General features: G+C 34.1%; 1 protein-coding gene across 1 annotated transcript in view; it reads right to left on the reverse strand.

Moving 5' to 3' along the window:
- LOC110020380 (nucleolar protein 10-like) overlaps positions 1-8178 on the reverse strand; it is a gene marked incomplete in the record, with an annotated part of 46389 nt that extends 38211 nt beyond the window's left edge. Inside the window, 3 exon segments of the mRNA XM_020718466.1 lie at positions 6741-6839; positions 7802-7936; positions 8043-8178. Of these exon segments, the coding sequence (XP_020574125.1) occupies positions 6741-6839; positions 7802-7928 (226 nt within the window).
- Between the last annotated feature and the right edge of the window lie 9992 nt (positions 8179-18170).

An 18170-nucleotide genomic window follows, 5' to 3' on the forward strand; every position in this document is an offset into this window, starting at 1 on the left:
ATATTGTTTATGCTTTGCCCACAACACAAACAATTCAATGCAATTGAAACGTATTGTAGCAAGCACAAAAAAAGAATTTCAGCACATTTTATTTATACCCTATTAAGTCATTCATGCATTTTTAAAATGTATGCATTTCAATTACTCTACATTTCAAATTGTCCATTTGAGGCAACTTTTTTACTACTTCGCTTTATAAATACAGGGATAAAAGTAACACGGTGTCTTCTCCCGTGCTCGGCTCTACTAGGGTTTCGCCTCATGGCGAACCCTAGCGTCTGTTACGGCGTCTTAACGCATCCTTACACTCAATCCTTTCCTTTGGTCATTCTCGCTGCGTCTACCCCACAGTCCTTCGTCATCATCGTCGATTGGGAGATTCGTTTTGCTCGCCGCAATCCTTCATCATTGTCGTCGCAGTTTTCATTTTTTTCTCGCCGCTGGCTTTCGTCCCCATTTGGAAGGTTTGGTTCTCTCGCAGTCTTTCATGATTTTGAAGGACGTTCCTGGACGCGGGCTCCTCCTTTCCTCGGGCTCGAAGCAGAGCGTTCGCATATTTCCACCGCCCTCTGCTCGACTTGGACGGGGGTACCGTTGATCCCCCTTTCGGCTTTTGTTCTTCCATTTCATCATCCAGAGTTATCTGGACAAATTTATAGACAATCAGGCCAATTTAAGTTTGATTTGCGCATAGTGAGGCGAATGATATCCTGATACCCTTGCGGGTGTCTACGCTTCAGGTGCTCCTACATCGTGCTCTTTCTCTCCTTCTTCTGATTTGGCGGAGGACATCAAGAAACCTGGTAGAAAGAATGAGAAGTCAGCTATATTTTTTACGGAAGCTGAATGTAATCAGCTTGTTTCTTTCTGTCGTCTGAATTTGGTCAAAAAATTTCTTTGTGGTCATCCCAAAATGGAGCTTATTTGGAAAAAAATTGAGCTTATGCACCTTGTTAGGGATTGAAAAATTGAACTTTTAGATTGAAGACACATCCTTATTCAACTTAATAATGAAGAGGATTACACACGCTTATTTGCTAGAAAATAAATCTGGATTAATAACAGAGCTATGAAGATTTTGAAATGGTAGGTGAATTTTGATCCACAAACGGAGCCACCAATCATTTTGGTCTGAATTTGTCTTCCTGGCCTGAACCTTCACTATTTTACTATAAAAGTGTTGTACTCTATTGTTTTAGCTTATGACAAGTCACTCAAAATAGACATTTCTACTTTTAATCTTTCACATCCCTTTGAAGTCAGGAGTCACTCAAAACAGACATTTCTACTTTTAATCTTTCACGTCCCTTTGAAGCCAGAGTACTTGTTGAAAGGGACATCACTTCAATTGCTTCTGAGGAAATTTGGTTAGACACACAACACCATGGATATTGGCAAAAGGGATTGAGTCTTTCCCTTTATATTGCTCGAATTGTCGTATATTCGGTCACTCTAGTTCTCAATGTCACCATCCACACCCTCATCTCAGACCAAAAAAGAAAAGTGCTCAGCCAGAGGGAGTGATTCCCCCTCTTCTTGATCTGCTCTAAGTTATTGACACTATTGATCATCAGATGGATACTCCTGAAGATGTCATTATCCTCGCAGCTAATATGTCAACCTTTCAGCCTCCACACAATCATGATTTAGAATCCTCGCCTATGAAACCTCCTTTCGTGAGGGCAAGGGAGACTTTTCAGACATCACCTGCCCTAGAACCTATCATTGATATAATGGGTGATAATATTTCTACTGCGCTTCCACCTCATCAGAACGAATAAGTTGTTACTGTTACTGAGGCACATGGGGCTCATGATGTGCAACAGCCTACACCCGTTCAACCACCTTTGGACCAATTCACTGATCAGATGAGGCAATCCTCGGATGAAGAATGACAGATCTATACATTTAGAAAAAAGAAGAAGAATGGAGGTCTATTACCAAACTTGATGGGTGAACATTAGTTGTTTCGGGTAATAGCAGCAAACTTAATAATTTGTTAGTTGGATCCCGTCTTAGAACCAAAGGCAGAGGCAAGGCTAAATTGGATCTTACATTATCACCAGCTCTCACCTTGCCACACGTTCCCTATTAGCTCCTCCCTTAAGTCAAGCCCACAATGAGCAGTCTCATCTATATAGCTTTATCTCTTCCAAAAAGCCATCTACTTCAAAACCCCAAAAAGCCTCAAAACCTCATGCAGCACATCTTTAACAAACGGCCCACCCCACACTCCCTAAAGATGTGATTTTTGGGATTGTAAGATCAGTATTTGATCAACCTTAAATTTTACAATCTTAGGGATTTTCCAGATGAATGAATATTGATTTTTATTTGGGACAAGTACATATGAAGCTTCAGTTAGGATAAAAATAAATCCAAAGAGGCAGGTAACAAACAGTGTGCGGCAAAAAAACTTTTTGTTTCGTGGAGCAGTTTTCCATGATATATTGCTAACCCTTAACTAAAGATTGTTTTTCATGACCATTGTTTCAAAGTGATTTTAAAAAAACTTCAGTATGGATGACGAAACTTTCATTTCTTCAGAGATTGCATATTAATTTGACGTACTTTAGCTATTTTTGATGGTAATGTGCTCTGTGTATCTTGACTTCGGTAATAAAATGAGCTTTGGTAAGATAACTTTTCATTTTTAATTTTTCAACTTTTTTGAGATGCATATTTCATGCATATACACTTCAAAATTCTCTTACATATAAATTTGTGAATATTTTCCATTTTGGTAAAGATTGTCAACTTCAATTGATCAAATGAAGATTATGGGTTTTTAAGAGAATGCATGTAAGTCTATTTGCAATCAATAATTAACTTTTACATGTGTTTAAGAACATGTATATGAGAGCATTAAGGTGATTTGACCTTATATAATAATAGCACAATTGTCCAGCAGCTTAAACAATAAATCTTGCTTTAGCCAAAACTTAAAAAAAAAAAGATATTTCGACAGCAGTTAGACAAATACCTTTACCTATAAATGCAATCATCCCAAACGAGCCCAAAATTGCAGCTATTTAGAAAACATCCAACCAAACAACCCCTTGCCTAAGTTATAACATTACCCAACTGAATTCTAAATATTTTATTTATTGATGATCAAAATTATGTCCACTGGGTCTATTTACACATATGTCGATCTAACATTCTGCCTATATTTCAAATCTTTTTTTAAGAAATTAAATTTTGATTTTCTACTATGATTAAGACTCAAAGGATCGTTAAAATCTTAAGATTTATGTAGTCTCAATTTCAATCATTGTCTAATGAGAATAAAATCATGCACCAAACATTGTGTCCATATAAACTTCAATAGAACAAGTTTGTTGAACACAAGCATCATCGCTTACTTTAAGCCTATCAAACCTTAATATTCCCAATGAATGTTCCACCAACATTTTTTGGGGTGATGTGTTGGTTATCTACAATCTTATTAATCAGCTATTTTCCACTATTTTTGGCGATGTCCCCCTCTTGCCATCATAATATCCAAGGAAGTTCTCTTTTCCTCTTACCCTAAAGCTTTGAGTCATCTTTGCTTGTCCGTTCATTTTATACAAATGACTAAGAATGACTTGAAACCTCAAATTCAAGCTCAAACAACAACCATGTGCCAGGAAGTTAATTTTTGTAATTAAACTTGCTTTCTATTAATTTTACAAAAAAAGGCTTTAAAAGGTAAGAAAAATTGAAGAAAAAATAATCTATGCATGGAAAAATTAGTGAATGAATTTCGTAATTCAAATTGATGATTTGAACAATCCCAAATTTTAAGCTATTTTCCTTATTTAGTAAATGAAATACTGAATATTTTAATTATTAAAATTACGAAATTCACCTAAGTAGTTCAAGATAAATTAAGAAAATTGCTAATGATCTGTGATGATCAAACTAACAACTTTATCTATGTATCAAATATAAAAGAAAACCAAATTTTCGTCAATGGAAAATTCATATAAATGTTCATTCGAAATCAAATGGAATGTTTTAAACTATCATAAATTTCAAATTATTATTCAGGGTATTTTGTTGTATTTCATAATTAAATTAAGGGATGGATTTCATTAATTTAACATAGGAAATTAACTAAAAAAAAATTAAGAAAATTAACAGCTATTTCAAACATTGCTATAAATCTACAAACACATGCAATATCAGATGAAAAGTTATATTGAATGCACAGAACAACCAACAAAAAGAGCTATATTTCTCTTACTGTAGCAGTAAGGTCGTATTAATCTAACAGAATAAGGGACGCGGGCGAAGGAATTGTTGATTGCTGCAGAAGCAACCTAAAGGCTTTCTCTCTTGTGCAGAACAGAGGAATAGAAGGATTGATTCACTTCAATATTTATTGTGTGGTTTCTGTGAAAATATCGTGTGTTTTCCAAGAACCAGAGTGTCGTCATTTCTTTAAACAAGAACTTAAAGTGCTGCCACTTCTTCCTATAAGAAAATTTTATAGTTGGGGCGATAATTAACAAAAGCATAGTGCTTTTCTTTTTATGCTCCCTAATCTATCACTCCATCAATTTGGCACCAGAAAATTTACATAATCTGTCGTTGTGTTGCCTTGCAGATTTTGTCAATTTGATAACTAATTTAGAAATCTCTAAAAATTTATAATATAATGCCCCTGGCACTACTTTCCCCATGTTACAATCGTCCTGCAAGTCATTGATTTACCGTTTCCTGAAATAGCTAAATTTCTACATAGCTATATCTGACATAACCCACATGGAAATCTTATTATAACGGGTACATATTTCTTAACCAGCAAGAAATCCTTAATTCCAGATTCTTTCCAACCAGAAATCCTTAATTCTAGACACTTGTTCAATTAAGGAATTCTAGACACTTCATCAACTAAGGAATTCCTGCTTCTGATATGAAACTTAAAATTCAAGGCTTCTGAATTCTTGCACAAGTATTTCCTCTAAAAAAAATCTCCATCTTCTCCTTTCGATTTCAAAATTTAAAATTTTTAAATCAAAATTCCTATAAGCCCACCAATTTTTCCACCACATTCCAACCACTAATTATGATCTGGTGTATGTTTATCATCGTAGAATATATTACTATCAATTATGTTTTTACGTTTTCATTTTCTGTTTTTATAACTTATTACCCTTATTAGTAAAAGAAACACTTACCGTTTTATTAGCTGGTTCCATCATGACAAACTATATATATTTGTACGTTTGTGGGTTGTATGCAGAATGTTACTGTGTTTTTTCTTTGTTCCTTTTTTCCCTGTTTCGGTTCTCAGGAAGCTTCAACATTAGTTTACCCTTCAATCTTCATTTAATGCTCTTCCAAATTAATCCCAAACAACAAAAGAAATCTAATCTAAACCTTCGACAAAAGTAACCTGACTAACTCCAGCGCCTAAATCAGCTCGGCAGCTCCTCTTTGCACCAGGAATAAGATATCCCACACTTCCTGGTCATGGGAACAGTGAACAAAGCATGGATCACCCCTCAGGGTCTTTCCTCATTATGATCAATGATTCCAGTTGCTTCCACCAGTTTTTACAACATATAAAAAATGTGCATATTTTGCTTCCTGCTACTCTCACTGCAGAAAAAGGCCACCAACAACATTCTTGCTACAAGAAAGAACAATAATATTAGTTTTTCTAAGGAAATCAGCAAAAATAGAATATTGCACCACAAGCATGTTGTTGTCACAGTCTTACAGTTGTTTATAATTTTTTACCACATAAATCTGTCCTTTGATATAACCTAACGTTTATTCTTAGATGTAATATCAGATCTCCCTTGAATTAGACTGTTTTCATGTTATTTGGCAAAATAAATTGAAAACTCGGGATTTAATCAGTAAACTCCACACACGTGATGTGTGTTCCATGCAAGCATTACCAGCATCCTAAGCCTACATGAGCAAGAACTTCACCACAAGCAAGATTTTTTGTAAATTTAGGTTCTCATTGAGCTCCTGACATGGTCAAAAAATGACAGAGCTCCCGACTTATTCGAGGAAGAACAACCTTACAGATTATGGAGAGAAGTCATCCTTCCTGTGAGTCGGAAACTCTATAAGAGATTTGGAAGCCCTATCTAGAAAGATTTGTCTTCTTCATTCATTGACATTGCCCATTAAAGGTTGTCATGTTAATTGCAGTCCCTGCATTACTACCCCAACAAAAAAATATCAAAACTACTCATAAAAAACTATTATTTCCACACTCCTTGTGGTACCACTCCATCACTAGTTCAAGTTGGAAAAAAAATGCTATGAAATTCAAATATTTCTCTTTCATATGGAAAGAAAAAAATTCATCAATTCCTTCAAAAGCCATAATCATACAAAAAAGGAATCCGTTTGTGAGCCATTTAGTAGATGTTAAGATTAAAAGTGGAATACATTCAACTTCCAGTGCCATACTCTTAAAAACTAAAGATAACCATGTTCATTGTTTTAGATATTATAAATATACTGCATAGATGAAAAGAATATAAAAAAAAAGTCACAAATATGATCACCCAAGGTTGTGTCCTTTTCTAAAGAGTGAGATAAAGTATAAACAGCACAAAGTTATCCACATACAATCATTAAAAATTAAATTTAATGATATTATAACTTTAAATGAATTAAATTAAGGAATTGTTTACAACCATTATAAATCTGATCCAAAGTAGTTGAAATAAAACCAATCATGTTTAAGATATAAAATATTCACATATATTCTTCTGTTAAAATACCTGAGGCGATTAAATATTCTCCATCAGGAGTCACCTTAATTTTGGTTGCTGCAGTTTCAAATTTCAAGTCCTGGATCAAATCCACCCTTCGGAGGTACTCTACATAAAAAAATCTGTCAGGCTTGCTTATTTCATAAAAGATTTTATAGAAAATGATATGCCAACATAAAGCCAAATACATACATACATACATACATACATACATACATACATACATACATACATACATACATACATACATACATACATACATACATACATACATACATACATACATACATACATACATAGAGAGAGAGAGAGAGATCATCAAAAGGAAAAGCCTAGCAGGAATCATGATACAAAAAATTGATACCCAATTAGAATGGGCTGTCAACAAAACAACCATCCTTCGATCCTTACATATTGTGAATTTCATAACCCTAGCACACATTGCTTTTAAATACAACAAAAAAATAACCGCCGCATAATGGTTTCCTAAATGGAATCATTAAACACTACTCACATTGCTTTAATCAAATTTGGACAGAAATACCAAAAGGAAAATAGGGCAATAGAACAAAGGGTTTATCAATTGATCTTTTACTATTGTGTTTGATAGTAACAGACTAATCAACAAATAACCTAATTTGTGAAAGTGGACACAATAAAATGTTTCATCTTTTGCTTTATAGGTATTTTATTGATAAATTGGAAGGCCAGCCATATAAATTGTGGACAAATAACTCAGTATGACATCAATGCATAAGAAGGAAAGGTCATTGAGCTCCAAAATCAAATTTAGCTATAGTGAAACAAACATTTGCAATTGCTTGTTATGGTTGAAATTTTTGGTAGACCTAAAAACCGTATATTTCGATTTAGCGGGGGAGAAACTAAGTCACAAAAGTTGTGTTTTTTATGCTGTAGTTTCAACAGGCAAAGCTTTAACCATTCATTTTAACTTGGGAGTAATCAAGATATCAACAAACTGATATCACGTAAACACTATTCTAAACCTGGTGTCAATTATCAGCATGTATCTACGCTTACAATAAATAAACAAGTAACGAAATACAAACCTCTGTCTTTGCGGAGGGCTTTGAGCTTCTTAGGCGGGAGCCATGAGGGCAAAGAACGCTGACCGGAGACCGAGTATATCTTGACCCCGTTGAGAGAGGTGGACTTGATGCTCCCTACTGTCGTCATATATTAAACTTCAAGGAAGACGACAGCTAAACTTGTCAAATAACTAATAAAGCCGTTGCCTCCTTATTATATATCTCCACGCTTCCTCAAAAGATGTTGGTAGCAGGATTTCGCCTGGGACGCGGAAGGGAGCGCCGTCGAAGGGCTGCAAGCCGGCGAAGAAGCCGTCAGCGAGGGAGGAGGGCCGCCGGAGGGCATGCCTCGGGGCGGACGGCTGGTATTTTCGCGAAATACCTAGCGCTCGAGCGGATCCGGGCTCTTTTTTTTTGTCTCTCACGTAATGTTAGGTTTTTTTTAAATAAGATTTTTTTTCTTTTTTTTTAATTTCATTTTATAATTCAAGTGACTCGGTTTTCATGTTACTCCTGGTATGAAATCATAACAAAATAAGTGCTCTTTCAGTTAAAATCTATGTTTCAAACTCGCTTGAGTAGTTCATTTCATCATCCAGAGTTATCTGGACAAATTCATAGACAAGCATACCAATTTAAGTTTGATTCGCGCATAGTGAGACGAATGATATCTGTTGGCCCGATCGAAGCTGTCTTACAAGTGAAATGTTGACCGGTCTTTGTCTAAAAGACGACCAAAGGCAAACAGATAGCTCTCAGCAATAAGATGCTCAACTCGAGTCAAATGTCGGCAAGTTCATGTCAAAAATAGCATCAAATTTGGTTCCCTTGAAAATTGATTTTAATTTTGATTATGAGGTGTATATGAATGAGTATGTGGTGTGCATTGTGGTGTATGTGTGAGCCTCAATACTAGTCCTCTAGGAGAGTTAGTATTTTAGCCTAATTTGTACCTAACTGAGGCTAAGTATGTTTTTATTCTCGTACTAGAGGCTAAAACCATACTTAACCTTCAGTTGCCTTATTTTATGTTTAGGTTAGTTCATATTGGGTTGAGCTGATTTAAAGTGAGACTCTAAATAATTTGAGTTAACCTAGATTAGGTTGATTGTCCCTTAAATTGGCATTAAACTTGTTTAAATCGACCATAGTTTAATAGGATTGTCCCGGGATTAGTTTTACTTACTTTTATTTGCTTAAGATAAATCAAATAAAATTAAGTTGGTTAATTTAAGAATAGCACAAGTTAAGCTGAACTAATTTAAGTTAAACCTTGGGTTTGTCAAATTTAAGTTAATAAGGCTTGAATGAAGTCTAAATTAATTTAGACTTAAGTTTTCTTTTTAAGTCTAAGTTAAGTTCGACTTATATTAATCATTGATTAGACCGAGGTTGAGACTTAATTTAAAATTTAAAGTAGAATCTCAATTCAGGCTAATTTGACTTGGGTCAGGCTGGCCCAAAGATTGAAATAACCCAAGTTGAATTGAGTTTGAGCTAAGTTTAAGTTAAATTAGACTTAGGTTAGGTCTATGTTAGGCTAGACCTAAAGGCATCCCATTTTGAACCAAGGTTAAATTAGGCTCAAGCTTTAGGTTCGACGTAGATTGAACTTAAAGGGTTAGCTAAGTCTAACATAGGTTAGACTTAGGGTTTAGGTTCAATGTAAAAAAAACCTAAAAATTAAGGTTAATTAGACTTATGGTTAATTTTAGATCCAATTTAAATTGAGCCTAAAGCTGAAGATTAAGTTCAGGTAAGTTGAACTTGTGGTTTGACGCAAGTTCAATTCAGGTTGAACTTAAGTTAATTCGGGTTGAACTTAAGATTTAGGTTGACTCGGGTTCAATTTGGGTTGAACCTAAGGTTTATGTTGAGTTAGGTTCAATTTGGGTTGAACTTAAGGTTTGGGTAAGTCTAATGTGAGTGGACTTAAGCAAGATTAACAATTATTTGTCCTATATAAGTAAAGTTTAAAGAGATAATTAGTTCTAAGGTATATTAGACATAATTAGAGTTAAGGATTAATTAAGTCTAATTTAGATAAGGTTCAATGAGTTAATTAGGTCTAATGTGAATTAGACCTAATTAGGGTTTAGGATTTAATTAAGTCTAATTTAAGTAAGGTTTAATTAGTTAATTATGTCTAATGTTGATTGGACCTAATTAGGGTTTAGGTTCTAATTAAGTCTAATTTAAGTAAGACTTAATGAGTTAATTATGTCTAATGTGGATTGGTCCTTATTAGGGTTTAAGATTTAATTAAGTCTAATTTAAGTAAGTCTTAATGAGTTAATTATGTCTAATGTGGATTGGACCTTATTAGGGTTTAATATTTAATTAAGTCTGATTTAAGTAAGACTTAATGAGTTAATTATGTCTAATGTGGATTAGACCTAACTAGGTTTTAAGAGTTGATTAAGTTTGATTTAATTAAGACTTAATCAAATAATTAAGTCTAATATGGATTAAACCTAATTAGGGTGGGAATTTTAATTAAGTTTAATTTAAGTAAGACTTAGTCATATAATTAGATATAATATGGATTAGGCCTGATTAGGGATAGTTCAAGTCTATCTTGGTTTCAAACTTAACCTAAGTTGGATTGGGTCCAACCATGGGTTTATCTGGACAAAGTTAAATTTAAACCACATTTCTGTTCAAACAAGTTGATTATAAGATTTGGGTCTAAGATGGTTAGACCCATCACATAAGGCTTGGTTGGTTTCAATGTAGGCATAACCAACATAAAAGATTTGGTTCAGGTATGGCAAAACCTAATGTTAGGGTTTAGATTGAGCCTAAGTTGATTAAACTCAATACCTACGACTTAGGTTATATCCAAGTCGATTACACCCAATATTTAGGATAATTTAGGTGCAAGTTGGGCTAAACTCTAAATTGGGGTGTGTATTTATGATTAACAGGAGTAACCATCCTATTAACTCCTTAGACAAGGGTCTTAAAGGTAATAAAATGGTTCAAGCTAGGTTTTAGGATAATTTGAGTCAAATCAATATTTTCATTTCGCATTTTTACCCTTGAGTTTCTAAATTTTCAATTTAGAGTTTTTAGGGTTGAAAAATATCATTTTGGGGTTTGGATTAATGACCTTAAGTTTCCTAACCATTTTGTATTTTTATTTCCATTTTTCTGATTTTTTATAATTATTTTTCAAAATAATTATAAAACTAGGTGGAAATTGGTTATTTTCAATTTAGGAATCTTCCCTAACCTTGGAAAAATAAGAGGATATTTCCAAAGACGAGGAAATAATCCATATAAATTTTCTAATTTTAGAATTATATTTAATTTTTAATAATTAAAATACTCCAGAGAGTATTTAATTAATTAAAAAATAAACACAAATCATTTATTATCAATTTTATTTTTATTATTTTCTTCTTGATTTGTCGAGTTTAGGGATATTTTGTTTAAATTTTTTTTTTTTTTTCTAGATAAAGGTATGAATTTTTGAATTTTAGTAGGTTTTCTAAATTTGAATAAATAAGAAAATCTCTATTTTCCTACTTATCCGACGCGACACCACCTCATCCTCGGCAGCTCCGAATGTCCACCCGATAGCTTTTGGTTTGCAACGTTTTACGCATTGGTGTTGAGATGGCCCACGGTTTGGTGATACGATTTAATTGTGGTGGTCCATTCCCAATACTCGGAAATAAATGACATCGGGCATCATCCCCACGAGACATTAACCCAAAAACCATTGGCATTCAAACCCTAAGATCTCCATTAATTCTCAATGAAATTTCTTGGAGTTGATCCTATAGCTTCATCTACTCATGACGAAGTTATCCATTCTGTTGATAAGGCATTATATGATCATTTCTTTAATAAAAGTCAAAACTCAAACAATTTTTAGGGTTATTGATGCATACCTTAGCCCAAGAGGTTTGACCTCAATTGGGATTGGCAGACACATTCGTGGTGACCTTGCGAAGATCCTCCTTAGTTCAATTTGCTCTTAAATCGAGCCTACGTATGATTTGGTGAAATGGTGGCTCGATTTTGGCTTGAACTAGGTTAGGGACCTTGGGATGGCTCAATTTCGATTGAGGGAGTGTCGTGGAGACCTTGGAAAGCTTTTATGACATTTAGATCCAAGGCTTGATGAAGTTCATGTCAAACCCAAAATTTTTCCTGGTTTTGGCTTGAGAAATTAGGGTTTGTTGATGGATTTGAGGGGCTAAAAGATGGGGGGTCAATTGCCTAAGGGATGGAGAGCAAGTTTGTTGTTGAGAGTGACAGAGTTTGGAAGCTCTGTTGTATCTTTAGGCTTGCAAGTTCAATCCTTTTGTAGTCATTAGAGGCCATGGAGAAGCTTGACAATGATTGGAAGAGGTGGTTGGCTGCTCAGGGAATCCCAGAGGATTGATTTCAGCCAAGAATAGTCAAGATCTTCTTTTCCCATGGTGTTCTCATCATGAAACTAAGCATGGAGGAGAAGGTGGCTTGAGTGGATTTTTTGAAACCATTAGATGAAGGAAGATGTAGATGGAAGGCTCAGAGTTGGCTGGCTTGACCACCCATGCTTGGTCCAGAGAGAGGTTGAGGTGGAGGCCATGTACATACCCCTTCATCATGATTTGGACAAAGTCAAATTTCATGGCTTTAATAGGTTTTAAATGGATTTTCATGTCATGATGGGTATTTATAGGGTCAAGGATGACCCATTAAGAATGTGCTAAGGGTGAGTTTGGACTTGGGCTCCATGGGTGGACTTGAGGATTCATTTAGAGTTGGGCTTGGGCTAAGCCCTTCATAATATTTCTTTTAATTAATTAATTAATTAATTAAGAAAATGTATCAAAATTACTCCCATGGTGGTTGAGTTAACCTCATGACCATAGGATTGACCATGTGGACTCATTTAGACATGTGGGTGATCATGTGGTGCTAAGCTAACCATATGTTAAATGTGTTGACCATATGGTGTTAGGTTGACCAAATGGTCAATGTGGTGCCCATAGGGTCCAGGGTTAACCAAATGATCAATGTGATGGCCATAGGGTCCAGGGTTGATCAAATGGTCAATGAGGTGACCATAGGATCCAGGGTTGACCAAATGGTTAATATGGGGACCATAAGATCAATAAGTCCAATGTTGACCATGTTGACCAGGGGTTGACCAGGGTGGTCAGTTTTGCGTAAATTAGGGTTTGTTGTCATTGGTTTAACATATCTAAGGTGTTATCAAATTTTGAGGTCAAAAGAGACCTTTAAGGTTTGGTCTGATTCTTAGGGTTTGGAGAACCCTGACACCCTGATGATGACCAAGATTAATGTTGGTATACCTCTTTTCTCAAGATGGATTTGATGATTATGGTGGTTTCTAGGACTTATAGAAAAATTTCTGGGGGTTTTGGGCTGATTTGGGTAACTCAAGGCATGTCTTAACCCTAGATGTCAACACCAACAAACATTTTTCTTATATAGGTGGTTGTATATAATACCCAGGGTGTTAGAAGGCTTCCCGACCCAAATGGGGTGTAAGTCATTTTGTTTGAAGCATTTCTAGCTGTGTCGATGAAACTCACTTTCTCCTCTGGCATCTTAGCCACCTTGGCTGGTATAATTTCCACCTCCTGAAGCTCCAGTCGATAGTCATATGATAGAGTTTTGTTTCTCGGACCTTAGGGCTACTAAGGTTCCCTGTAGACAATGCAATTCACAGATTGATGACCGGGAATCTCTGGATGTGTTTGATCGTCTACCTTCACGATCATGTAGACTTAGGGTCTTATTAGGTTTTGGTGTCGCATTTTCTTGCTCTCACATTTTTTGTTGGAATCTCTCTGCATCGGCTGTCAAGGCGCTCCTAAATGACACTGTAGCACCCCCAATTTGGTGTTGGGTTGCTTCTTTCGAGCGCTAGGGCGCTAGTACTTTACTCACTTTCTTCCAAATGCTAGATCTATCCATATATACTGCACATAAACATAAATATACTCATAAAAAACATAAAGTTGACACAAAGTATAATAGAATTAGTATTCAAAGCATCACATTTTACATATGTCAAGGCCCATTATCAAAATTGTTCGATCAATCTCCATATTTGATAACCCAACGATGATTGAAAAAATAGCTATTTTATTCAATTATTATTAGCAAAAATAGCTAATAGCTTTGATCACATTGCCATTTTAATTTTTAAAACCTCAAAGATAAGAAATATCATAAATAAATTAAAAATGTAGCAAAAAAATATTAATAACTCAAATAAATTTTAAGACAAGCTTTAAAATTTTAAAATATTATTTTCATAATTTTTGCAAATGTCCTTTACTTGAACATTTATTTTTTATAGAAACTCATGTAAAATCGACAGAATGTTTTTGCAATTTTTTTTTTTATAATTTATTAAGAAGAAAAGATGCAACGAATGAAAAAAAAAGAAATTAAAAAAAAATTAAAATACAATAATATTTGAGAAATTTGAAGACATTGAACTGTCTTTTCTAAATTCTCCTCAGAGTCACCAATAATAATAAAGACCATCCGAAACTTGCTAATTACATAACAAACACTTTCATTTAATTTTTCAAATTTAGGGTACAACCCCAACCCATAGTTTTTTTCATTTTCATCAAATTCTCAATAGTTTGATCATGGCACGCACAAGCACATCAGTTCGGTGATTAATTTGTAATATCAATGTTTTAGATGGTCTGTATGCAATTTTCCCTAATAAAAAGTTAAAAAAAAAAACTGAAATGCTTAGAATTAATTAATAAAATAGATGATATTTGCAATAACTTAATAAATATAAAATGTGCAAACATCTACCAAACAATTTTTCCTAAACCTCTTTTCTGGAGAGCACAATCTAAAATCGCCCGTTACTAATGTTATACTATTCCTTAGGTCAATCTTTAACAATCTTGACTTGTTGAAAGATGGCCTTCCTGGAGCTATTGTTACTGCTCTCATTTTAGGGTCCCATGAAGTTGGTCATTTTTTTTTTTTTGGCAAGAGATATTGGAGTCCAGCTTGGTGTACCATTTTTTATCCCTAGCTGGCAGGTAAATTTATTCCCATCCACTTCAGTTTATCATACAAGGATTATATATATATATATATAATCCTTGTATGATAAACTGAAGTGGATGGGAATAAATTTACCTGCCAGCTAGGGATAAAAAATGGTACACCAAGCTGGACTCCAATATCTCTTGCCAAAAAAAAAAAAATGACCAACTTCATGGGACCCTAAAATGAGAGCAGTAACAATAGCTCCAGGAAGGCCATCTTTCAACAAGTCAAGATTGTTAAAGATTGACCTAAGGAATAGTATAACATTAGTAACGGGCGATTTTAGATTGTGCTCTCCAGAAAAGAGGTTTAGGAAAAATTGTTTGGTAGATGTTTGCACATTTTATATTTATTAAGTTATTGCAAATATCATCTATTTTATTAATTAATTCTAAGCATTTCAGTTTTTTTTTTTAACTTTTTATTAGGGAAAATTGCATACAGACCATCTAAAACATTGATATTACAAATTAATCACCGAACTGATGTGCTTGTGCGTGCCATGATCAAACTATTGAGAATTTGATGAAAATGAAAAAAACTATGGGTTGGGGTTGTACCCTGAAATTTGAAAAATTAAATGAAAGTGTTTGAATTATTTATGAACTATTATTAATTGGTAGGTTTAATAATTTTTTTTGGGTGTGGGTGTAGATTTTCTTTAATTCTATGAATGACTGCAATGGGGAGTGCAGAAAGTGCGGGACATTTTCAAAGATGGTCATTTCGACATCTTTTGAAGTTTTTCCAAAAATGAAGGAACCTTCTTGTGCAACAAATTCTCTAAGATTAACAAATTATTCCATTTGAATCGTATAAGTCTTCATTTGATCAATCAGGCACAATAAAAAGTACGCTATATATTTACTTGTATATAGTAAATGAGCGATCATCAGAACCCACCATGGAGCCAAAAAAAAAAAAAAAAGAGTAAGATGAGTCTCCATTGCTGGTTGTATTGATGAGGACCAAATGCCATAAATGAGAGTTCAAACCATGGCACTAGCAATAACAGATGTTGTGCACTAAGTGGTTGCAGATCAAACTTCAATCAAAGACATACTGGATTAAAAGAGAACACTCAATGGCTTCAAGAATATTTTTCTTTCATCCATTATCAATATTTAATATCAGTAAGTACATTTTATGGATTCCTATCAATAAAATAAGATTCAAAAAGATAAAAACAAAAAAAAATTAAAAATTTAAACCTATTCTAAACCCAAATCCAAGTAAATTCAACACTAACAATATCCATAAGGACAATTAAACTTAAATAAATCTGACAAAAATGTTAGAGATTCGGTCATTAATGAATACGAGCCATAAAGGCCTACAAAATTGGTTCAACACAACACTATTACATCCTGATATGACTTCATGGAATTAGCCCATGAAAAACTGGGCTTTTGTGAATGGCACTGCATCAAATTCGTCGGGGTGTAAAGAACTCTGCCTCAAGACATTTAATAACCATGGAGTCTTCCAAGAGATCAAGGGTTAGATTTTGCAATTTATCTCATAAAATTCTTTGCAACAAGTAAACATATAAAAACCACTACTGAATCCATAAAATTATCTCCATTTAATGTTGTATTTGATAATTCACTGTTGTGTTGTTTTCTACAAGACAATTCCATCATTTCTAGCAAAGATAGGGATGCTTCTTAACAAAGGTATTTTCAATAATCGTGAAGTCTTTTGAGTCAATTGAAAAAATAATTTTCACTTTGCATATGCCACACAAATCAAAATTATGATTGAACGGGTTTTTGAAAAGCAGCCTAGCCGAAACACATTAACAAATGAAGCCTAAATTTTGAACATTTAAGATACTTCTAGTAAAAATAAAAAAAAATGATTTTGCAATTTATCTCATAAATTGTGGAAGGCATAAATTGTGGAAGGCATGCCAAAACAAAGATGATCATGCAAATTATGCTTTCCAATCCACATACCTTTCCAGCACTACTCCCAACAGCCATCAGGTACCCATGGTCTTCATCAAATTGCATAGCCGTGATCTCCTATAAGTGCCAAAAAGTTATTTGAGAACCAAAACATGAAATCCTTTTCAATTTTTATATTTTATAACATAATATTTGTATACTCTTGTCAAAACAACCTGATCTAAATCGCCAGATTGTGCAACAGCATTAATTCTACCAACAGAAGATTTCCTTCTCATGTCGAAGCATTCAACAAATCCATCCTCACCACCACAGGCAACAAGACCATGAATCATGCTAAATTAATCAAATATTAAAAGCAATTATTAAAAAAAAAATGCAGTTAACACCCATCAAGCATAGGAGATCAGAAAAAAAGGGGAAATTTGCATACGTAGCACAGAATTCTTCTTAATTTACACATATCTCACACCTAACTTTTATATTTACATACATAACACTTTGGTGTTTTAATTTAAACCTATGAATGAAAATGTATATTTCGCTTTTAAAAATAGTGCTATTTTCTATGTTATTATGTGTGTAAATACGAAAATTTAGGTGTGAGATACGTAAATAAATAAGAATTGTGTGATATGTATGTAAAATGCCCCAAAGAAATAATCTCAATTGACCAGGTCATGGTTTACCTACGGCAGACTACATTGATAGCCGGTGATCGAGAACTGATCGATGACAAAAAACAGCCCTAATAGTACAATAAAAGAATTGAATCAGTGTGCATGGGTGACTAGCAGAACATAGTAAAAATTATTTAGAAGCAGCCTCAAACAATAAGGTTGATCCTCTAATAATAAATTGAGGTTGAATAAAAGAATTAAAATTTCACCATTTTCAAACTATGTGCAAATCTACCAAAATTAAATCTATTGGCAGGATTCGAGAGAAAGGATGCTTATAATTAATTCAGCAGTTAAAATAAGTCTACAAATAATCAGCAATGTTCTTACAGATAATTTCACAAGTTTTAATTTAACCATTCTTCATTTTTTAGAAAAGATGCGTGCCCGAGTGCAGTAAGATAGCATCCATGAGTACAATGCCCGAACCTCTTCTTTCCGTTCCTACACCACAGCTACAAGTACTCGGAACTCTTCTTAACATTCCTACACCACAGACAAAACTCAAGGTATCTCTATCATCATCATCATAAGTCTTATCCAAGGCTACTAGCTAGAACTTCATTAACCACAATTGCAATTGGTACCTAGTCTGGTTGATTTGAAGAGCCCTAGACAAATGTTTATCTGGCAAAACCCCAGTTTAAATGAAATCCAATAATACAAATTATAAACCTACTCCCAAAAATGCAAGGGTCTGTTTCGCAGATTTGGAAGAATAAAAGCATGTATGGTAAAAAAAAA

Source organism: Phalaenopsis equestris, unplaced genomic scaffold, assembly GCF_001263595.1.
Source record: "Phalaenopsis equestris unplaced genomic scaffold, ASM126359v1 Scaffold000095, whole genome shotgun sequence".
NCBI classification, from domain to species: Eukaryota; Viridiplantae; Streptophyta; class Magnoliopsida; order Asparagales; family Orchidaceae; genus Phalaenopsis; species Phalaenopsis equestris.